A 25038-nucleotide genomic window follows, 5' to 3' on the forward strand; every position below is an offset into this window, starting at 1 on the left:
TGGCACCACGGGGATGATTGGCGAAGCCAATCCTGCCGCTGAGAATTTTTTTGTTGTTGTTGGGTTAGAGTCCCACAAGGTGTGTCCACAGGAGGTGGATGTTAGGCATCTTTTGACTTTTGTTGTTTCGAAAATGTTAGAAGCATGTTGCTCAAGCGTGTATAGTCATCGATTTCAGGTTGGAGCCATTCTTGAACCAGGTGCCAGAGGTCACACTCTAAGATGATTTAAATTTGGTTGATGAGAATTGGTAAAATTATTTGGTTTTTGTATTGAAGTTTGTACCTGTAGGTATGTTTAATAAGTTTTTTTAATTTTCTTTAAGACTTTTCAGGTGGCTAACCTGAGACCAGCTTTGTTGTTGTACTTAATAACCAAACTTTTTAGCGGTGGATGGTAACCACCTAGTGACGATCCAAGGACGTAATTTGTTGGACTGCCGGCCTTTGGAGGAGAATTTGTGTTTTGTGCCTAGATTTTCAGGAGACACCATGGGAAGTGCATTGTGCCCCAAAGCTTTGTTTCAGGGGGTTACAATCGAAAGACTTGCAGAACTTTGTACTTTTCAATGCCGTTCCGGAACTCACCTCATGATCACGCAGGCTGGGCCGGAACGCTATTTTTTGACTCACCTTAGGGGCAAGATGGAGTTACAGTGTGCCAAGAATCCTAACCAAACTTTGTTTATAGATTATGAAGGACGACCAGGTGCTGTAGACATGGAAGTTCCGTGTGACTGTCGATTGTATCTGAATAGTGAATTGAAAATTAATGAATTGTACCCTTGTGACTATAGAGCTAAGTCAAAGTTTCAACTACTTCATGTGATCCCAGCAGCCTGGACTAGGTTAAAGAAATTAAAGATTTTTCCACGGACTGCTTCCAGCCACACAGTTTTCCCCTCGTTGGAGGATTGTTTAGATGAGGACTGGCCCTCTGCCATTCCTCATTTGAATTTCACAGTTTCTCGGTTCATTAGATTGGACCCCATTTCTTTGAATAAACCGGTTGAAGTATTGAGTTTCATGGTCAGACATGTTCAGAGTATTGCATTATTTGTGATAGGGGGTACCCTATTTTTGATTATTATTAGAAATCCATACCTTGTAGGTATTGGAACATTCCCACGTGTAGCTGCACTGGATGAGACCACTATGTTAAATGCTGAACTTACTGTTACGGTTTTTATATTGGGAATTGTAATTGGTATGTTGGCTTTTCTTATCTGGAAGTGTATTCAACTTAAACGAAGTGCACAGAAAAATTTGAAGATATCGTCCCCAGTCACGCCTGTTGAGGCATCCACGAGTGGAGAGGCTATGGACTTACAAGAACGATTACGTAATGAAAATGTAATAAAGGCCAAATTGTCCAGTAACACTGGTGATGAATTTCTTGTAAACATCACACTTATCGAACCATGAGGTAAATTTTCTTTGATTGATGGACTCATCCTAATTGTTTACTGTTATCGCGGTTTGTAATTATTTCAAAATGGTATGTGTTGTTTAATGAAGAATTAGCTATGTTTTAAAACAAAGTAAGTTACAACTAATTATTTGGGCACATTGGTGTATTGATTATAAAGATTTAGATTTTGTTTGTTAACCAAAGATGACCCTAGGTGTCTGTTATTTTGATAGGTTATGCTGGATTGGAGGTTAAGCCAAGAAAGAGTTCCTTATCTCCTTTACCTCCCTTCCATACTCCTTCCAGTGTCATGTACTGTGCGTCTGAACCAGATTTCCATGGACTCGGAGAGCCAGAACCAACTTTAAACTCGACATGTGGTGCTAGTGTAGAAGATGAACTGTTATAGCATCAATCATCGTGTCCATCCTCATTACCGAGGATCTGGAACTATACAGCCTGTACCTGGTGGTGGGAAAAAGTAACTGTTATCCCTTCCAGGAATTGTCGTGGGCTGTGTGTGACTCCTGTGGAAGTGCATTTGTCGGATGACCCCAGTTGATTGCGACATGTATGTGTGGACTCTCAGTTTCTAGAAGAGAAGAGACTGCTAGGTCGCAGTGGGGTTCGCCGCTATCATGCTATGTGGAGAATCCAGTGCTACATTTCTGTACTAGTGATTTTGGTGAACGTTCTATCCCGCAGCTGGTTGCTGCCATTACGACTCTGTGAAGATTTTGGACTTCAACTAACCTTTGAAACTTTTGAACTACCTTCTGGTTCCTACCTAGAAGCGTATCCTCTTTTGCCCTCGGTCCTCTTAAAAGGGGAAGGATATTTTGTTGCAAATTTCTTGTTTTACTCGGGTTAACCTTTATTTGTAGGCTATAAGTTTTGTATCCTAATTATTGAATCTGCGGGGTAAACAGGCACCTGGGTTCATCAATGGTTAGGCATTTTTGGTTTCCCATACCTACCTTGTTTGAGATTTGCCTATGTTAGACACTGTTAAATGACATTAATGAAAGGTTAAATTAACAAGTTTGTCATTTTCTATTGTTGAAGTATGTTGCTACCCCTATGTAAGTTTGTGTTTTCGAATCACCTAAGATTATTTTTTTTGTTGTTTATTTTGTTGATGAATCTGATGCTGGGTATGAAAGTTTCACAGTATTGACGGATGGCACTGCTGGCAACATGCAGCAGAGATGGCTGGAGGTGAGGGGCGCTGCTCCAATGGTTGGACCCTGGGCTTGGAGACGAGCTGCAGATCGTCCTCCGGGATCATGGCTCCCGCTGCCCCTTCAAGCTGTTCTGTTACCATGCTCCTCCTCTCTCGGCTGTACGCCAGTCAAGTTAGGCTTAAATGTGCTTGTACACAGTTTAAGTGAAACCCTCAAGATTACTTTATTTAGTTCAATGCAACTATGTATACTCGTAAGTGGAGATATAAAAATGTTATTTTATGTTGTAAGCAATAGGATCAATCTTTGGATACCTCGAACCCGTCTTTAAGTTTTGCTCCGTTTGTTATGTCATTGATTCTCCTCTGGCCGGTCTTGCTATGACTTTTAGGAATTGGCTCGTGCCTCTCAGGCTTCTTTTGTAATCTTAATAGTTAACATTGTACAATTTTTTTTCTTTTTTTTTTTCAATTCTTTGAGTGTAAATTTAAAGTTGTGGTTCTTGGCTTGTGGGGCACAAGCCCTCGTCATCCGGAGTGATTTCACACGGTAAAATTTTACGTGTAGGGTTTATTGAACTTGGCTTTGCGCATGTAGGGCTTTGTGAGCCCGCGTGAGTTCCTGACACTTGATTGCGACACTCGGGCATTGACTTTTGTTTTCCGGGCGCGGTAGATTGCTAACGCTCTCTGTTTTTCTGGGACGGTGGCATGATTCGCCGCCCGAGGGCCTGGCCAGCTACGCGGGCGGTTGCGACATCCTGGCCTGGAATCTCCGGGAGCGTTGGACGGCCTGGTTGGTTTCGCTGCGTTGCTGTTCTCGCGCAGGCGCGCGCCTGACGCGCTGGTGTTTGTGTCGCAACCTGGTGGGAGGAGTGCGAATCTGGCATGAACGGTGGGGGCGGGGGGGGGGGGGGGGGGGGATAGCGTCGGTTGACGGCATGGCGGTTGTGTTGTGAAATCGCGGCCGGGATTTTTGTTTTCGCGTGGAGTGTTCTCGACGTGATAACGATGTGAAGTGAAATTAATAAAGGGGGCCACCCTGGGTGCGCCCGGTGTGGTTCTTCTCGGTGAGGTGCTGGAAGTCTGTCGGAGCCCCGGCCTGGCGGGTAGCTGCGTGCTGCCGTTCGAAGGTGTTGTAAGTAATGGCGAACTCGTAATTTTCCTTCACCTCTTGTATCATCTGTGGGCGTATTTTAAAATTCTGTTAGGATAACTTAACGTTTTGATTCTTTCCAGGATTGCAGGCAGTTTGTGGTATCCAGTAATGTAAAATTTCTTTCGTTAATTTTAGCTTAAGGATGGGTCGAGGTGTGCGTTAAGAATAATCATGTTATTTTAAAAAGTAATACTCGTGCTAAGAAGAGGATAAATTATTGTTTATTTATTTCAAAGGAGTATTTATTTATTTATTGTTAACAGAGTAGTTTGACATTATTGACTTTATTTATTTATTTATTAGTTAATTATTTACTTTTGTGTTGGTCATAGTTTACCGGAAATAAAACCTGAAACGATGTGGGATAAATAATACTTTTTTTTTTCTTTCAGTCAACACCCTACAGCCCCTGTCTTAAGGAGGTTAGACAATCCCTGTATGTACTGCTACCACCCCCCCCCCCCCCCTAATGTTTATTTTGAAATTTTAAGATGTTATCTTATTATTTTTATTTTGAGTGACATTTGTGTAGATCTTGACGGAGACCGAGGGTCCCTTGCGACAATATAAATGTGCAAAATCTGGCTAATGAAATAAATATATATCCTGGCTGACTAAATATTTAAACAACAGAAAATTTTTTGTATCGATACAAAAAGCATGCTCTGATCTATATCCGGTTAGTTCTGGAGTATCACAAGGTGGTACACTTTCACCTTTACTTTTTAATATTTATATTGATGACCTAACTGTTGGTTTAAATCATTCTATTGGCACTCTTTTTGCAGTCGACCTAAAAATATACAAGAAAATCTCATCCATCTATGATTGTTATCTACTCTTTTTTACTTTTAAATTTTGTTATCCACCCCTTGCAGTAATTGTTAGGTAAAAAAAAATATTATTTTAACAATAGTGTTATAGTCAATACTTAGAGAAAATAGAAAAAAGAATGGTTTTGGTAGTGTACATGGTTGGAAAGTTTTAATAATTTTTTTTATTCCAACCCCAGGTTTTTTCAACCCCTTGCAATAATGGTTTATTTTATCAAAAAATTTTAAAGACAAAAGTTTTAGACAAAAATAATAACATTTACAATCAATTTGAACGGATTTGATTGTCTCTTTACAAAGGGAGTTATAAATTTTTTTTTTACCCCCAACCCTGTTTTTTTCCAACTCTTTCAGTTATGGTTGGATATATACAAAATTATTTCAGCAGAAAGTTTTAGATAGTATTTAAATGATTTACAAACAATTTGAACGGATTTAATAGTTTGCATACTAAGGGAGTTATGAATATTTTTGTCTTTCAACACCTGTTAATTTCCACCCCTGGCAGAAATGGTTGGTTATATAACAAATGATTTCGGACAAAAGTTGTAAATAATATTTTTCGGTTTTACAATAAAAAAGAATGGATTTAATAGTGGAAAAGGTACAGAGTTTATTAAATTTTCCACCCCTTTTTTTAAAAAAATTCCTTCCAGCAATGATTGGTCGAAAATAAAACTTGTAATAGCGTGCGGCGTGTGGCACATGTTTCAACAGTCATGCACATTTCTAATTTGTCAGCTGTTCTGCCTTGAATGGGGAAAATAGCGTGTAGATGGAACAGCGTCTCAATGCAAGCAGATGATCGGCGTGCTGTATATGCAAAGGTTTTGATGGTTTTGTGCAAGTTGAAATCATTTCATTATCGTTCGGAAATAAGTTAATTTTTGAAAATTAAAAATAAATAGAGTTTAAAAATTTAAAGATAAAAAAAATTTTTTTCCCCACAAATGCTGAACGTTTATGTGGGAAGCATCTATTAATGCAAACGTACTAATGGGAAAAATTAACATAGGGACATATTCAAGTGATCAAGGGAATAATTTTGTGAACGTAATAAGTGGGAAAACGTATTATGCGGGAACGTCTTAAACGAGTTTTACTGTAGATTTGGAATTTATTTCCTGGATAATGTGGTTCTGGATGGTTTTGTGTAAAATGGTTAAACTGACTGCATGAGGTTCTGGAAATGTTTATTTTCTACTACACTGTATGGCAACATAGAATCAGCCATCTATTCTGTAGTGTTTCTTGTCATATATTTTGCCTTTAGATGATAAGACCAGTGGTAGGTATCTTCACTACATGTTTGTTTTGATGGTGGTGTAGCATCAGTATTTACGGGCAGTGGCCGTAACAGTTCTTGCTGCGTCTGATATACTCCAGCAATGGTTTGTCTTATCAGTTATCAAAAATTGTTTCAGACAAAAATTTGAGATAAAAATCATAAGATTTACAAAATATCCTAAAAAATTCAATGTTGTGTCTATTAAAGTAGATATGATTTTTTTTCTCCTCCAACCCATGTTTACTCTACCCCTTGCAGTAATGGTTGGTTGTATAAAAAATTATTCACACAAAAGATTTTGGTATTACTTTTATGAGTTATTATAGTTCAAATGGATGTGTTATTTTCGATATATGAGGGTTACAGAGATTATTCTGTTTTTTTTTTTTATACCTTCCCCATTTCTACACCTTTGGTTGGATATTGCACATTAACGAACTTGACCAAGATTTTCCACTATTAGAATTTATGTACCAGTTTGGAAGTAATTATTGAAAAATTACGACAGTTATTGTGTCCATAAAATGTGGTAAACAACAGATGTACCGTGGCCTACAGTTAGCTATATGAGGGAGGAAGAGATTTGCGTGCAGGTCTGACTACGCTAACAGCTATTGTACAAACATCACCAATGGCAAGTTAAGTTGTGGCTATGGAGTGTAAATGCCAAATGTTTTTACGTCCGCACGTATGCCGCTGTGCCGTACCGTTATCGCCCGGCCAAAGACCGGGCTATGTGAACTTCAGTCTAGCCAGTGGCTCACACGCAAAACACAAAGCAATGTCTGCCCATCCGTATGCTGGTAAATGTACATGCGCAAGCACCTGCAGTTGGAATAATATTGGAATCATTGCTTCCAAATGACAGCGTAATGCACCATGTTTAAGTATTTGAGACACAACTAGAAGTATTACAGCGTGCAGAATGTCATGAAGGCCACATTTATGTTGGTTGCACTTCAGTTTTAAGCAAGTCAACTGTGCGCACAAAAGTACAAAATAAGGACTCTATCAAAGGTTATAGAAGTCTGATGCTATTGGTTGTACTATCGGGAATATATTTGACATCAGATACCAGAACAGAAATGAACAGATGATTCACATGGAAAAGATTGTTAAATGAATGGTGCAATGGAAACAAAAAAAAAACCTGGGTCTGACAGAACTGATGTGAACCAAGCGGTAACACAGAAATAAGCACTATAAATTTTGAAAAATTAAAATGTAAATATCCAGACAGTAATATCAGTTTCTCTGCCAGTAAAGAACAGTTTGGAAAGTTCGTGGAAAGATATGCGATGTGAGTTGAAGGCCATGCCAGGTTTCTTAATTTTTAGATTATTATTTTGCCGGCTAGCAGTAACCCAGTGATAGGCACAAAATCTAGTCCCAAGACCACTGGGTCTGACTAAACTGATGTTTACAGTGCTGATGCAAATAGCTTGTTTATTAATTGTCACTTCAACACAAATCGTTGCTAGGGTAATTTATAGTGGTGTGCGGGATCCTGACTTATGGGAAAAACTTTGAGAAGGGCATTACTTTTTTTCCCGTCAGGAGGAAAAAATATTTTACCTGGTAATTTTGGGAAAAAACCAAAAATTGCTCACATTCAAACAAATTTGAGATTCTATTAACTACAGCGGGCCATTTGGCTTTCAACAAAAGAACAGGCAAAAAATGTTCATGAAAAATGGCACTTTAACAATCGAATCTATTTAAAAATTCCACTTCTTCCGATAAAAATATTCCCCAGAAAATGATGTAAGTTATTTATGATTATCATCAAAAATAAAAATAAACGGGCAATGAATGGCCAGAAATGGAGCGCTGAACGAGAAATTATTTTAATAGTATACCACTTTATCATTTCCCGTGTATAACACCACACATTTGAACTTGTGTTTACTTGAATTAAACCAAAAATCTAAAATATTGTTTGATTAAAAAAAGTCAAGAAAAAAATTAACGAAAATCATCAGGGACTGCGGTGATTGTTCCGTGCGTCACTAAGGGGAAGGGTTACACTACTACCCAACAAGAAAAGGCAGCACTATTTTTTTTCCCCACACACGTAATGAAAATACAATTGAATTTTATTGTTACTGTGTCTGAGGGTAATTTGAGGTCTACAAAATTAGGGAAGTTTTACACGAGTAGGTATTATTACTCAAAATAATGCTGTAAAATTTTATGTGCGGTAGTAGGTCACGTTCCATGTTATGGTTTTATTTGTTTTGTTTATGTTTAACATGGCTAATCAAAAGACACGTAACTGGAACTACTCTGCAAGAAGCATTGATAAACCAAGTGCCAATGCAAGACGTGCATTAAAAGTGTTAAAAAAGGTATGGTAGCACATCAGCTCTTACAACGCATTTGACGCAACACTCTCAGACGCAGCAAGAACTGTTACGGCCACTGCCCGTAAATACTGATGCTACACCACCATCAAAACAAACACGTAGTGAAGATACCTACCACTGGTCTTATCATCTAAAGGCAAAACATATGACAAGAAACACTACAGAATAGATGGCTGATTCTATGTTGCCATACAGTGTAGTAGAAAATAAACATTTCCAGAACCTCATGCAGTCAGTTCAACCATTGTACACAAAACCATCCAGAACCACATTATCCAGGAAAGAAATTCCAAATCTACAGTAAAACTCCTTTAAGACGTTCCTGCATAATACGTTTTCCCACTTATTACGTTCACAAAATTATTCCCTTGATCACTTGAATATGTCCCTAAGTTAATTTTTCCCATTAGTACGTTTGCATTAATAGATGCTTCCCACATATAACGTTCAGCATTTGTGGGGAAAAAAAAAATTTTATCTTTGAATTTTTAAACTCTATTTATTTTTAATTTTCAAAAATTAACTTATTTCGAACGATAATGAAATAATTTGAACTTGCACAAAACCATCAAAACCTTTGCATACTCAGCACGCCGATCATCTGCTTGCATTGAGACGCTGTTCCATCTACACGCTATTTTCCCCATTCAAGGCAGAACAGCTGACAAATTAGAAATGTGCATGACTGTTGAAACATGTGCCACACGCCGCACGCTATTACAAGTTTTATTTTTGACCAATCATCTGCTTTCGTTTGTATAGACTGTGAGCTGTTCCATCTGCACGCCATTTCGCCATTCGAGGCAGAACATCTGACGAATGAGAAACGCGCACGGTCATCGAAACCTGTGCCAGACGCCACACGCTGTTACAAGTTTTATTTTCAACCAATTATCTTCTTGCATTCGTATAGACTGAGATGCTATTCCATTCATGTACACACCTTTTTTCCTATTTGAGATATAACACGTGACGAATATGCAGCAAACCATATTTACTACCAGCCATTACTCTTTTTTAGTTTTGTGATCTTTTTAGGTTGTTATTTTAAGGTTATCGAGCATAATAAATATTTAGTGTCGTTGCAAACAGTACATAATGGCATCTACAAGTAGTGGAGGAACCATTAAACGCAAGGCATTGTCAGTTGAAGAAAAACTGAAAATAATATCAGAAGTTGATGCGAATTCTTTGATACCAAGAGTGAGTATGGCAAAAAAACTCGGGATGCCGCCGTCTACTTTAAACGGAATCATGATGAAGCGAGACCAACTTTTGGCTACTAATGTTTCGACAAAGTGTAAAAAAAATGAAAATTGGTAAATACGAAGAGGTAGAAATTTTACTCTTGGCATGGTTTAAAGAACAGAGGGCACTTGGAATTCCATTTAAAGAGAGAAAGCTCTACAAATAGCACATAACCTAGGTGTTGAATTTCTGTGCTTCGAATGGCTGGCTCGACAGATTTAAGAACAGAGTAGGAATTGTCTATAGAACTGTAAGTGGAGAATCTGAGAGTGTGTGTGATGATAATGTCCAGAGTTGGATAAACACAAAGTTGCCTGCAATTATAAGGGACTTTGAACCAAAACATGTATTCAGCGTTGATAAATGTCGTCTGTTTTTCAACATGCTTCCAGACAAAACCTTTGTTTTAAAAGGTGAAAGCAAACAAGGCAAGGAACGAGTGATAGTGACAGTGTTATTGGGTGCCAACATGGATGGCACTGAAAAGTTACCATTGCTGGTAATTAGGAAACCAAAAAAACCACCAAGTTTTAAAAACATAAAGACATTACCCTGCAAGAATGCAAACAAGACTGCGTGAATGACAGGCAGCATTTTTGAAGACTATGGGAGAGCATTCATTGGATGCAAAGGTGGGGTACAAAAATCTGAAGATTTTGCTTTTCATGGATCACTGCCCTGCTCATCCCAAGGAAATATCCAGATTGAATTTTTCCCACCAAATTCAACATCCAGGCTACAACTCATGGACCAGGGAATTATAACAATTCTGAAACAGCTTTTTCGTAAGTGCTTTGTGTTACGACTTATAACAAGAATGAAAAGTACCAAAACTAGTGGTTATAAAATCAACTTCCTGTACACCATGCATTTTCTTGCTGCTTCATGGGAAATGCTTGACTCAACCATCATTAGCAATTGCTTCAGAAAAGCAGGCTTTGGTGCTCAACAAGTTAACAATATTTTCCCTGAAGAACCATTTGAGGACAGTGAACCAATTGCTTGTGCTTCTACATGCAATGCAAATTGGAAAACTCTTCAAGAGCACATAAATTTTTCATGCACTTTTGAAGATTATGTCTCAGTTGATGATGCGGTTCTACCATGTGAGCCACAAACCATCAAAGATTTGTGTGCACAACACAAGGATTTAGCTGAGGATGAGACTGACGATGGTGACAGCGATGAAGGTGATTCCACTCCCATGCCAACTTACTCTGAAGCCCTTGACCACCTGGACAAGCCGAGGTTATTTGTTCATGGAACACCAAATGTTTCAGACAGTGTGAGAAAGAGTTTATGGGAACTGGACAATTTAGTGATGCGTCAAAACGAAAATGTGATGAAACAAACAACTCTAATGCAGTATTTTTCAAAACAGTAAATGTTAGTTTTTTTTTTTGGTGTTATGATAAATGATTTTATTGACCTTATTAAAAAAAAACATTTCAATAATTCAATTGACTGATGATATATTATATAGTTATTCCAGCACTCTGACGATAATTGGTAAGTAATTTTGAGTTAAACAGAATGTCATATTATATTAAAATTGATTCACTTTGAATTACCTTTAAAGAGGTTTAAAGAGGTTAAAAGGTTTTTAGCATCCAGTCCCTTGAAAAAATTCTTGAATAGGATTTTACTGTATATGCTTGTGTGAAAAAATAATTCTCTGAGGAAATTTCTCAAGCAATAGCAAATTTTCAGTCAATGTCATTTTCTTGTGACTTATGTACATCACGCAGTGTGGATGCTTACTTAGCATTAACTTCTCATTTCATCAACAACTTCGCTCTTATAAAGAACTGTCTCAGCTGTGCTAATTTTTCACAGAGCCACACAGCATTAGCAAGAGGTGACAAAATAACTGAAATTTTGATTGAGTGAAACATTATTAATAACATCAGTACATGTATTCCACTGTTTATTATTACTGACAATGCCAGAAACATCAATTTGCGGTCTAGTCTTTGCAAAGCACCTCCGACACTCTTGCAGTGTTTTGCTTATAACTTATAGCTTGCTAGTGATGCTAAAAAAGTTCACGAAGGAATGGGAGGTATAATAAAAAAGGCTCATGGCATTGTAGGTCATTACAAGCAAAGCGCATCAGCAACTTCTGCATTTCACAAAATTCAAAAAAGAAATTGGATTAGACAGTTTAGAATTAATTCAAGACTGTGTGACTAGATGGAATTCGTAGTTACCTCATGCTTGACAAGCTACTTACAAAAAACTTGTTCTCACGAGACATCTGGCAAAGATAAATGCTGACCATCATAGTGTGAGTGGCGACTTGTTGAAGGTTAGGTAAAAATTTTTAAACCACTGCATGAAGCTACCGAAGAACTTTCAATGGTTATTCCAGTTTTGTTTTCAATCGAGACATTTTTGAATAACTACACTGAAACTCATTTTAGTGAAGTTGGGTCTGGTGTCACATTTTGAAGCCATTACATTTTTGACTGAAGGCACACTTTCCTTTGTATATAAGGCAACAGCCATATTTTACAGCAATGTTGTAAGACCCACACTTCAAGGTGGCTGTTGTGTCTGCCAATGAAAAACGACTTGCTGTTAACACTTTACAGCATAAACTTGACAGTTTTCTAAAAGTGACACTGACTCAAAGTGCTTGTTTAATATTAACGCATCAATTTAATCATAAATTGTAAACAACTTGGTACATCTCACAGAAACCTAAAGGGGGTAAATTCTTACTGTGGCCAGCATTTGCTAAATTTAATACTTTTGGATGTAAAATTTATTGGGTGGTATTCTACAGTCCTAGAAGTATATCTTTTAATAGGTCTACAGTATGGCTTTTATTATTTTCTGAAATAAATAGACTAACTCTTATTGTTAGTTAGTATATGAGATGTTAGTTAAAGGTTTAGGGTTTTTTTTCCTTTATTTTGCAGGGACCGAAAAAACCTAATCAGCTAATGACTGTAAACACTCCTTGTGGCATTAATTTGATGATTTACCTGCAAAGTCTCTCTTAGGTGATAATAAAAACACAAAGGTGACCACATATTTAAATATGCCGCTTCTAGAGAGAACTGGATATCTACTGAAGTGGTGGGAACAAAATGAAATGATACTACCAAATTTATGCAAGTTAGCAGTGGCATATCTGGGAATACCAGCAACTGAAACTGCCTGTGAAAGGATCTTCTCATCTGCTAGAAATATAGTGTCTTCGAAGCGAGAATCTTTAGCAACCTAACATATAGATGAACTTGTTTTCTTGCATAAAAACCGAACTTTATATTAGAAACCTGTCTTCCAAAGAGATTACAAACATTTCCTGGAAAGATGATGCAACTCATAAGTGTAAAGAATATCATGGATATTGTTTAGTTTCTTTAGGTTTAGTTCATGAAATTTCTGATACACTAGTGTGATATTTTTTTTAGAACTTAATGTTGGTGTGGTAAAAATATTATAAAAATTATAAGTTTGCTCTTATGCTCTATAGCTTATAATGTATTTTCCCGATTTTTTCCAAATTTCCCGTGTTAAATATGATTAACCTCCCAAATTTTTCTTGTAGCTCAATTTCCATTCCTATACACCCCTAGTAATTTAGATTATGACATTTAAATTATATGTAACCTCCAATGGCGTAACGAGGAATCTTTATCTGTAATCCGCCGTTATAGAAATAGCAGCCAGGATAGGAGACACAAGTAGGACTGTAGTGATATTATGTACATAGAGTGATTCTTGTGTAGCACTCACGCACACACTGTCCTATATCGCAGCACAGCCTATCCTGAAATAATACTCGGCTATATGATGAGTCACGAGCCTATGCCTGTACTTAAGGCAGTTGCTATCTCAATGTTTCTAAAATCGCTAAGTCCAAATTGGCACCAAACTATTCTGCGGAGTGTCACAGGTCACAACTATGGAGATACAAGGAACGCTCCGAATAAAAGGGAAATTGTGCTTATATACCAGTGCTTGCGTACTGATGCCTTGCTTGGATAGGTCCAGAGTTTGACCCCTTGGCACCATACGTAAAATAGCAATGCAACAATCAAACCAGAAGTTATATAGTGGTGCATGCAGTACAACACACGTTGTAATTACTTAAGTATAACAAAAATGTTAAATGAAAATGTACTTAATATTTTAGGCTAAAATATTTCCTACAGCTTTCTGTGAAAAGGTGTTTAACCCCACTTCCAGTCATTTGCACCAGGGTGCAGAGAGTAATATGCCTGTACGATGCTCTCAAAATGTAAATCCTGGAACATTAGAGCATTGTTCTTGACAGACACAAGTGCGGGAAGCACTTATATTTTATAAAATTATATGTTATAAAAATTATATTTTTCTACGTTTAAACTACTGTGTGCCTCATATCAGCACACAGCTTTGTTCTATTAAGCTAGTAATACATATTATTATATTCATTCAAATATTAAAGTTATTAATATTTATTCTGTACATATAAACAAAATCGTTACATAGACTTCCATTATGTTTCCAACTCTCTCTCCTCCACACCAGGTATTAAACGTTTTCAATAACTAATCTTTAAATGCACTGTACTCAATAAAGTACATGGCTATTTTATGAATTGATGAAAACAAAATTTATTCCAAATATTTTTGCACTAAGAGATTTGAGATTGTTTCTCTTTTTGAAGGACGGCTCAAGGGATAACTCGAGTCAGTCAAAAATCTAAAAAGATAAAAGGTGACATATAATATAAATGCTTAGTATACCTGTTGTAGTGAATGCCTTACACTTTTAGTATAACTAATTGATCTTATAACCATATATATTTGGTGATGAAATTTTAGATGTAATTTACCATAATATTTTCCAAAGTAACTAAATAACCGATTTATTTATTTCAAGTTCTTGGTTGGACCCCTTGTTACGACTGGGTGTCCGGACATTGCCCCTTTAACCCCCCCCCCCCCCATGGACCCATACAAACAGGTGTATTTAATATCTGAATAACAGTTATATCATTACTACGTATCGCATTACACCCACCCCTCGAAGTACACTTTAATTCATTCCTGGAAAACAGAGCATTAATCAAAACAGCACTAATCCAAATAATTTTTCCCATAAGAGTGTACGTTAATCCAAATAATTCATTTACCAATCTGGTATGTGTACCTGCTGACTAATCAAGATACTGTTCCCATTAACATTAATTTACAGTAAAAATATGTGTCTGAATATATTTGAAGTACATGAAAATAAAATTTAAATAACATTAATTAAAATTAAATTTTAAAAATCCACATACCACATTGCTTACATAATAGGTAGGGACATGCGAATTTAGAATTTGCAATAAAACAAATTTTTACGGAAAATTCCTAAGTTTAACACGAATAACCTCACTTTTACATAATTTCCAATACTGTGAATTATTTTGTGAAATACGTCTGTTTACCACGAATAACCACACTTTCCAGCCATTTGGTAACTTAAAAAAAGTAAATAAACAGCCGTTGTCACCATTGATAACACCATCATTATCTGTGAGTACAGTGATTCATGTATCCACAGAAATCGGAAAACGAAATTCAACATCCGACGGAACAATATTTTGTAGTTACCAACATGACATTTGTTAAAAGTCCCAAATGAAGATAAACGCTTTCCTGAAATATTTAATAGAAACTGAAAGGCGCCATCTTGGCTTCAAGAAATATTGTTGTGCGTCTTTTAAAATTAAGCCTCACTAAAGCATAGCGATTAATATGCCCAAAGTTAAAAGTGATGGGTGTTTTCTCTAGTTTGCCCATTAAAATTCTTTATATTAACCCATTAAAGCCCACAATTATAAAATTATGTTTTTTGTATGAAAATCCTTACACATGTATATCTAACCACGAGGAACACTTAAACAAAGTTGGTTTGCAATTATTTATTTTTTTTACCTGTTTTTTGGCATGGCAACTTAAGTTGCCACTGGGCTGTAACATAGTCAAAAATGGATAAAGTTTATCATTACAATATAAAATGTATGTTTTACTACATATTAAAATTCCAAAATAATAAATAAAATATTTTTACAATTTTTTTTGGTTTATATATTATAATAATTATTATTATTTATATATATAATTATTATTATAATGAATAATTATTTGAACTATCAAAACATGTATGTACAACATTTTCATATAATGAACAGAATTTGTGCAAAGTTTTTTCCGCTTGATTGTTCTGAAATTTACATTGTATGGAATGCTTTGAAACACTCATTAGGGTGAAGTGGAGCATCACATTTCTTGCACACATAGCTTGTCCTGTTAGTGCAAACCTTGCAGCGCCTGTATTTCGAACAACCTTTTGTGATAATGTGATCAATACGGTCGGTGCGGATTTCTTCAAGAACTGATGAGAATGCCAAAGATGGACGAACTCCTGGAGAAGCTGCAGGTTTGCCATGTGTTTTCAAGAGGTTAGTTGCACACTGACGACGAAATTCCAGTAATGACAAGTCGTAGCCTAGTCTTCGGTATAACAACCAGCCCTGAACACAACATACATCTACAGTCCATGCAAAGAATGGCCACCACCACTTTTTTGATCTGATACCACATCGGTATGTAGAAACAAATTGATCACAAAGGTCCACACCACCCATGTTGGCATTATATTTGGCAATTGGTCCTGGAACTTCAACAATTACAGTTTTCTTTTCAGCGCGAGAATAGCGGGATGACTTTTTCTTAGGCTCAACTTCATCACAGTTTGTAAGAACAGTTACAGCATTATTGTCATTCCACCTTACTGCAAGGAGGTCATTACATGATGACACTGCCATGTGTCCTCGTTTGTTTTTTCGGAATGCTTTCTTGTCTGGTAGCTTCATTACAGCTGCGCACCTATTCTCTCTCAGTGTCCCTGTAGCCCCAATGCCATTAGATTTCAGTTTTCTTAGAAGCGCAATAGAGGTGAAAAAGTTGTCAAAGTACAGCCTGATTCCCTTTTTGAGTTTCAAATGATCTACAAGACCCATGACAACATCGTTACCTTGCCCATAACCTGTGGTCGGAAATCGAGTAGATGTACCGCAGTATGGTTCAACGTGGAAAATATAGCCAGAGGGATCAGCAGCTACCCACAGCTTGAAACCAAACCTAATAGGCTTTCCTCGAATAAATTGTTTAGCACTGTGACGTCCAAAATATGGAATCATACTCTCATCTATGCTAACTGAATCACCGACAGAAATTTGTTTGAAGACAGAATTCAAATGATCAAACAATGGACGCACCTTGTACATTCGGTCTGTACCATCCATTTTTGAATTATCTGCAATGTGTAAATACCGCAAAATTTCATCGAAGCGATTACGGCGCATAGCTTCTGCAACAATAGACACATGAACATCTGGTTGTGTCTGCCAGTACATCCTTTTATGAGGTAGAGAATGGTAACCAGATAGCAGCATTATACCTAAAACTGTAAGTATTTCGTTCAAGGAAACATTTAGGTTATGTTCAAGATGCTGACCTGCATACCGATTTGTTTCTTCTACAATGAGAAATACAAGTTCGTGACTGAAAAAGGATGTGAATGCATCAAGCGGGCAATTTATTTGTTGGCGGAGAAAATCTTCAGCATTTGGTAGAAATTCAACTTCACGCTCTGGAATTTTGCTAGAAAATAACTTATCGTGAGATAGCCAATGAACTGTTTCAGGTAAACATCTGCGCTTTGGTGGTGGCATTGCTGGTGAAACCCCCATTGTTGCAGTACGCCTCTCTGTTGACGTACTTGGTGAACAATTATTAACACCAAAGTCAAAAACATTTTTGTCTGCAGTGTTAGAGTATCTTACTAATACCTGGCTTCTCAAGACACGGCTCGGTAATCTGTCTAAATTACCCTGTGCTTCTCCATCGGATTTATCAGAATCTTCGTCGCTGTCAGCGCCAGGTCCTTCGTCAGGTGGAGAAACAGCTACACTCTCAGGCATTTCCCCATCATCTTCTTCCTCAAGAGCTGCCAAAATTTCATGAAGAAGCAGTCCTTGACCATCTCTTCCTCTGACGAACCTGCAAACATTGATGCGTACACAATTTGTATTACATCAATGATGATGAAAATATCATATTTTCTAATTATGTACGAGTTCTTGAAATAATAAAAATCAATTTGGAAGTAAAAAAACCCTTATAAACATTGAACTTACAGAATAACTAATATTGTAACATTGAAATGAATATAAACCTCTTACTTCCCAGTGGCAACTTTAGTTGCCACAAATATTTGAGAAGCTGCAACAGTGAATGAATATATAAAAACTGCCAGTTTAAGCGCACCTAACAAAAATTTATACTTTTCTGTTTATTTGAGTAATATGTAAAGTAAAATTATAAACAAAATAAAAAAACAAACTTACTTTGAAGGTGACCATGCCATGATGATGATATCCAAGCATGCGCAGGCTCTCACAAGAACCTCACTGCACCACAGACTGTGAAGAACTGAGCTCCACCAAAGAGATATTCTTCAGGCAGAAGTTTCAATGCGTAGCTAAGCCAAGGAGAAATAAAGTCTAATCCATAGTTAGCAAAGCACACAGCTGATATTGGTATGGCAAATAAAGTTGCCACTGAGCTTTAATGGGTTAATATTAGTTATTTTTTGTGTTGCTCAAAATGATTGGCTAACAAATTCATTGGTTGGCCATCATGGAATTCTCAGATAATACATATTTTAACGTTGGTAGTTTACACAAAACAAACTTGGTCCTAAAAAAATTCATAAATGAATCAGAATATTTCAAATTGAATCGCGATTAAAATAATAATTGTATAATGTATTAATATTTGTCATTTATTATTTCATTGTTATTACTACATGTGCGACCGTAACTTGTGATGAGATTCGGCATTATTGTTGTATTACTAAGTAACAGATTTCTCAGTAAAAAAAGAAGATTCATATTACTAGTCTAGATCCTAAATGTTCTTTATTATATTTTTTTATAGCATATTCTGAGAATATATCTGTGATTTATGCCTTATTCAATGCCAATGTAGCGACAATGCATCTATGTTCATGAATATGAAGTAAGTTTCCCAAATCAGTACATGCTTCATAATTTTTTTATATAATAACAAATTAAAAGTACAAAACCTCAATAGGATGTGTTCCAAGGAAAACGTAAACAGGCCAAGTATATTGTAAGTATTTAAGTTTTTAAAGTACTACATTTACATCAATATTTTTCCTCGAATCCCGAATATTATCCCTTGAATTTTGAATCTTTCGAATACTAGAGATTCGGTGGGATTCGAGGATTCGAGGATTCGACCAGCCCATCCCTAGTTATAATATTAATTTAATAAAGCATATTTTTAACATTTACTATTATTTGAAAGATTTAAAATGTTAATGTAATTCCTGACACTGTTTACTAAATGTGTCTGCCATGATTTTCCACTAGTGCATTTTCCACTAGCACCTCCTAAAAGGTGCGAGGAGGGTGTCTACCAAATCTAATAAATGAAATTCCCTGATTTTTCCAGGTCTAAAACCGAATTTCTCCAGGTTTTCTTTAACACAATTACGACATTCCACGAAACTGAAAAAACAGCATAACAATACATTGATGGGTTTCAAAGTATTTCAACTTACTTAAATTAGTAAAAATATTACCTTCTTCTAGACATGGCCAAAGTAACTCAATTGATGGCAAATAAAACATGCTGCTACAAATATTTCACAACTTACTTTTGCAAAAAGCATTAGTAAAAGGAAGCTCCCGTCAATTTTGCAGCGACTCAACTTTTGCGTCTAAAGCACTTGCTTCAGAACAAGCCAAATCCAACACTCGAGCCTTCTTAAACTGCAATGCCTTGATCTCCTCTTCAACTCTTCTTTTTTTTGCCTTCTTCTTGTCTGTAGCTTCCTTTTCTTTTTGTTTTGTTTGCAGGGCTTCCTTACGCCTACAATTAGCATTTCTTACATACTGTAACATGGACTTGATGATATCAACATGCTCTACACCTCCAGAACGTTGAACAAAGTCGTACACTTGTCTTTGTGCAATCAGTTTTTCTTCCTGCAAGTTTTCAGTCAGCAGATTAGAATTCACTGAAAATCCTCTTTCCAATGATGCATTTCCATCATCATCCTCACAAACTTTAGAAGGCCTGTTTTGGCAACTACTGTTATGTGCCTTAATAAGCATCCACAAGTGATCAAGGCGCCCATCTTCTCGAGAAAAAGACGAGAACAGTGCATCAGAATCTTGCGAGGAACGTACCAACTGATATGATCACTCAATGTTATCAGCTTCTTGTCCTGATAGCCACCTGTTTCGAAGACAACATTCTAAACTGTACTTCACACGCTGTTTCCTCACACCCGAATTTAAAGCCATAGACGATCATAAGCAGGAAATTCCTTTGGTAAGTTTGTACTTCAGGGGACTTTTGTCTTGAAGTTTATTTACCATAACCTTTGGACAAGTCCTAACATCATTTTTCAGTAACAGGACAGACTTTTCTGGTACTTTTTCTTTCTTGATGGCATTGTGTGCTGCATAACCCAACTTGATATTGTTAGCAGTCAAAAGATTTTACTGGTTATCTACAGCAAATCGAGATACATTGCATTTTTCCCTAAAGCTCATCAGTACCTCTGGTTTCACAAACTTTCCTGCCAAAGCTAATAAAATGTCTACCAGTGAATCGTACAGAAAAGGTGCCATGGATGCTTCACTTTGGAACATTGTAAGAAACAATTCCAGCTCTGATGCCAAAGAGTGGAAGAATGTAAATTTTACTTCTAGAAGATTATCTTCAAGAGCACTTTTCACTACATTGAAAGACATGAAATAGAAACTTCACTAACAAATTTCTTTGGAACATTGTAAGAAACAATTCCAACTCTGATGCCAAAGAGTGGAAAAATGTAAATTTTACTTCTAGAAGATTATCTTCAAGAGCACTTTCCACTACCTACATTGAAAGACAGATGAAATAGAAACTTCACTAACAAATTTCTTTAGGTGGGGTAACGTTTTCATGGCATGCTCAGCAACTACAGTATTTTCTAACCATCTGATTGCACAAAATTTCTTGGGAAAAAGCTCTGATCTAGTTATTCTAATGTAATCTGCCCTCCTTGCAGGTACATGCTTAAACAAAAAGTAACTGTGCCTCAAAAAACTAACAACGTCCCATTGTGTAGCAGAAATTCCAGTTTTGAAAGCACCATGGACCGTGTGAAGCCCACAGCTACAGATTTCTAACAACGATGGCAAATCTTCACCAAAAGTGTCTGTGATATGTATTTTCAAAGCTAACAAAAATGCCCAGTTTACGTTGGGGGCATCCATAACTACTTAAAATTAAATGCACCTGTCGGTGGAATCCGAACGCGGGAAGCACATGCCGCAGCACGTACGTCAGCAAGATAACAGACCAGCTTGAACCAGTTTGTATCACGTGATTTAACGCCACTTCCGAATCCGATGGTAAATAAAAGAAAATGGACGTGGGAACTGTTCGTTATTTGCCATTCAAAAATAAAAAATGGGAGGGGATACACTTGATGCTACGTCAAAGCAAGCTGATCAATAAACAAAAAAGTATTGCCAACTAGAACCTACCAAACAAAAATTCCCCGATTTTTGAAAAAATTCCCTGATTTTTCCCTGATTACAATATTCCCTGATTTTCCCTGATTTTTCCAGGTTTTCCAGGTTTTCCAGGGTTAGTAGACACCTTGGAGGTACCCTGAAAGCTTCTGGCTTTTCTCTCCAGAGCTGCTGCTGACATGCGGGATGGCGTAAAATAAACATTGATTAACACAAGGGCGTTGTCTGGGATTAATATGAAAAGAAGGAAGCAAATAGCTATTAAGGAAATAGAAAAAAATTATTTTTAGATTTGTCACATTATTGATTTGTTGCTGTGTATGCAATGCTACACAAGTGATATTGCCGTTGTGAGTGCCCAGAAATATAATTTTACTTAAGCGATAACAGCGCTACTTCAAATTTATGACCGTGCTACTTCAACTCATGTCGTTATTTATAGGTGTGGTTACTCCAAAACCGCGCTAATTGAACAGCGTTACTTTGAGGGGCAGGTGTATGTAATTTTTTTGGTAAAAAATTCTAGAGTATTAAATCATAAAAAGACTGCAAGCAAATGTAAATGTAGATAAAATTGCTTAGGCAAGAACCAATAATTGATCTTCTTTAGTAAGCTTTTTTTTGTCATATCAATTGATAACCAAGATAACGAATGTAATGACTGACACAAAAATTCACTTTATGTACATTAATTAAATTTTTGGTGTAACCTATAAGTTTTTGGGATTTCATACATATCTGACTTCATAATAAGTCTTTTACGACCCCTTCTTGTTATCTGTTGTAAATTAAGACCTCACGTACGATTACTAAAAATTATATTATACATACAACACACTGTGCCCAGTATCACTCGGAACTGTCACTTACTTTTCAGCAGTCTAGCTTTTATAGGCGTGTGGCTGAGCAGCATACCACAAGGACATCAGGCAACGCTGTCCTGTGCACCTCCCTACCCTCCCCCACCAGGCCGGCAAGCAGGCAACTACCCAGTGTATCAAATCATTCAAACAACCACGTTTGAGGGAGTTCAAACAGTTTGCCTCTTTGCTACAAGAATGTTGCACTGTACAGCCTTTGAATGTTACATCTATATGAAGAATGCGAGCTTTCATCTCAGCATCACTAGCAAGTACTCTACGCAATTAACTTCAATATTGTTGAAGATATACAGCATTTAATGTTTAATAATGCTGTGTTACAAAATTTTTTTTAGCATTTTCATACATTACTCATTTTATTTTAGTGCTGAAAGCTGTAAAAGCTCAACATATACAAAGTGTATTTGTATCAGATTTTAAAACGCAACATTTTGCGTTTTTAAATCACTAGTAAAGAAACTTTATATGAATCAGCATTCCATATACTTTATTCTTAAGTAAAAACAAGTTTCTTGAAAACAATATTACACTTGCTTCATGCAGGAGTTTGTGCAAAACATGAGCCAAATTTATTAAAAATTATTTAACTTCTTTTTTTTGTAACAGGAACTCATATTTTTAATGTACGGAACAATTTATCGAAAGGAGTACCTTAAAAGTTCTAGTACTAAATTTTTACAACTCAATATGCCTGAAATTTTCCTAAGTGGGCTATTCTTAACCGGGTTTTACTGTAGATCAAATTTGAATCCTCAATATACCAGATTTGTCTCATATCACCCTATTAAAGCATTATCATGAAAATGTTTTAACTGGCAGAGTATAAAATAAAAATTATCAATGGAAAATAAAACAAACATTACAGTGATTGAAAAAACAAAGTGGGTGAATGGCTGCTGTGTTGTCGGAAGTGAAACTTCCCAGATAGAGGCAAAACAATGAATAAGACTGTGTGCAAGTACGTGAGTGAGCAAGTATGCAAGTGTGCTATAATCCAAACATGCCATCAAGTGAACCACTCCTCCTCTCTGCCATCAAGTCTTAATCAAGATCATTTCACTTTCGTTAACTCTCTGAGCATTACGCTCTGATAACTTACCCAACCCCCTGTAAAGAAGTTCACTTCACAAATACCTTAATTTGAAATCCTTGATGACACCTGAGAGAAATTCTCCATGTCTGTTCATTGCATAGACTGACTGACCTCGGTTCAGCTCAGTGCAAACAATGATGAAGTCTTGAATGAGTGGTTTTGAATTACCATCATCAAATTCAACAAGCCATTTATCTCGCTGAACTTTATTTTTAACTTTTCCTGAATAATACTTCCTGTCAGTCCAACGAGCAAACACAGAAGCACCTGCAAACACATACATTTAGTACTGAAAATTTATAAAAGAAAACATACACTAACACAATTCTCAATAACTGTCTTTTGATATAATTTTAGGCGTGACACCAAAATAAAAAAAAAGTTAAAAAAGTTGCAGTTGAGACAAATGTTAAATGCACAAGGTCTGAAGAAGTTTGTCTCCAAGAGGCCAAAAACACAATCACTGCAATGAAGACAGGCCTCTGCTGCTACAGTTGGTCGTGGAACTCTCAGCACATAGTTGATGTACTTAAGATAAAAATAGGCTCACTAGAATGGAACACTGTCTACAAGAATAACAAGTAGGGATGGGTCGATTCGATTCTCCGATTCCTCGATACCACCGATTATTAAAAAATTTGGGTACTCAGTATCGGGTACTAAAAAAGGGCAAGGTAGGTTAGGAATCGGTTAAGTTAAGAAAATACAGTAGTAATATATTTTCGTCTGAACTTTACTTACTTATTTTAATATATCTTACCTGCCGTATGCGCATAAAATTCCTAATAATGCTCATTATTATTAAATATTAATTTTATACGAATAAAAATAAATAAAAACAATGTTACCGGGCATGTTTAACCTCTAATTAAAACTCCACGATCGAAGAACATTATTCCTCACTCATGTATTAGACGTAAATAAATTGTAAAAAGAGTTATTAATTTTATTTGCAGTTAAGAAAAGTCCATTGTTTTTTGTGAAGAAAGTGACGGTTATGAAACGAGATCACATCACGTGTCGTCACCAGTTTAGTTGTGAGCCATTCAAGGATGATGGCCTCCACAAAATCTCTGGTGGCCATAAAATATAAAGTCAAGTCGAAACGTATCGATTCGTTGCGTACGGGACAAATTGTATAATGAAAGCAACAATCGATAATAAAGAATTCTCTGGCCATACCGCCAACAGAGGCTCGTGTTTATTTCTTGCAAAGGAAAACCGTAATAATTACTAGAAAAACACTTGAAAATAGTTTTAGCAAAACAATATTTGTGCCAAATAAATAGCATAAATGCGAAACAATTCACAGTAACCTCAATAGCACGACGGTGAATTACGCCGTAATTCACCGTCGTGCTATTGAGGTTACTGTGAATTGTTTCGCATTTATGCTATTTATTTGGCACAAATATTGTTTTGCTAAAACTATTTTCAAGTGTTTTGCTAGTTTGTTAGTAAAAAAATGTTCGCCGACTGTCGTTTCAAATTACGATGCGAATGTTCTGATATTGTATTAACATGTCTAAAGTTTGGGAACATTTTCGCATCAATAGTGAAAATGACAAATATGCAATTTGTAATAATAGTAGTGCGCAAATTTCACGGAGCGGTACTTATAAATCTACAACCAATTTAATGAAGCATTTGAAATCCCGGCACACATTACTACCAGAAAAAATAGTCTTTGAAGAAAAACAAACTTTTGTTTACAGCACTGTCACCAACTAAGTCAAAAGGTACCACAGAAAAAAGTAGTGCTACCTTTGAACCCATTTTGAACAAAGATGTTATGTTATCGGCGTTATCGCCTGTTAAAGAACCTTGTCTAAATGTTGAACTTCTTTGTGCACAGCCTAGTACTTACTAGCAAACAAACTTTATGTGAAAATGCTTCTTCACTGGTAATTGAAAAAAAAAAAAAAAACCTCAACATTTAATCCTAAGTCTATAATTATCCTTTATACAT

The 25038-nt window shown here is 36.4% G+C and overlaps 1 protein-coding gene across 7 annotated transcripts in view; it reads right to left on the minus strand.

Annotated features, from left to right (window-relative positions):
• The window catches only part of LOC134527188 (uncharacterized), a 412406-nt gene that overhangs the window by 157670 nt on the left and 229698 nt on the right, over window positions 1-25038 (minus strand). For all 7 annotated transcript variants that reach the window (XM_063359634.1, XM_063359635.1, XM_063359633.1 and 4 more), the window contains one exon: window positions 23111-23336. In XM_063359634.1, the coding sequence (XP_063215704.1) occupies window positions 23111-23336 (226 nt within the window). The remainder of the gene's footprint in view (window positions 1-23110; window positions 23337-25038) is intronic.

The sequence above is a fragment of the Bacillus rossius genome, chromosome 1 (genome assembly GCF_032445375.1).
Source record: "Bacillus rossius redtenbacheri isolate Brsri chromosome 1, Brsri_v3, whole genome shotgun sequence".
Lineage (NCBI taxonomy): Eukaryota > Metazoa > Arthropoda > Insecta > Phasmatodea > Bacillidae > Bacillus > Bacillus rossius.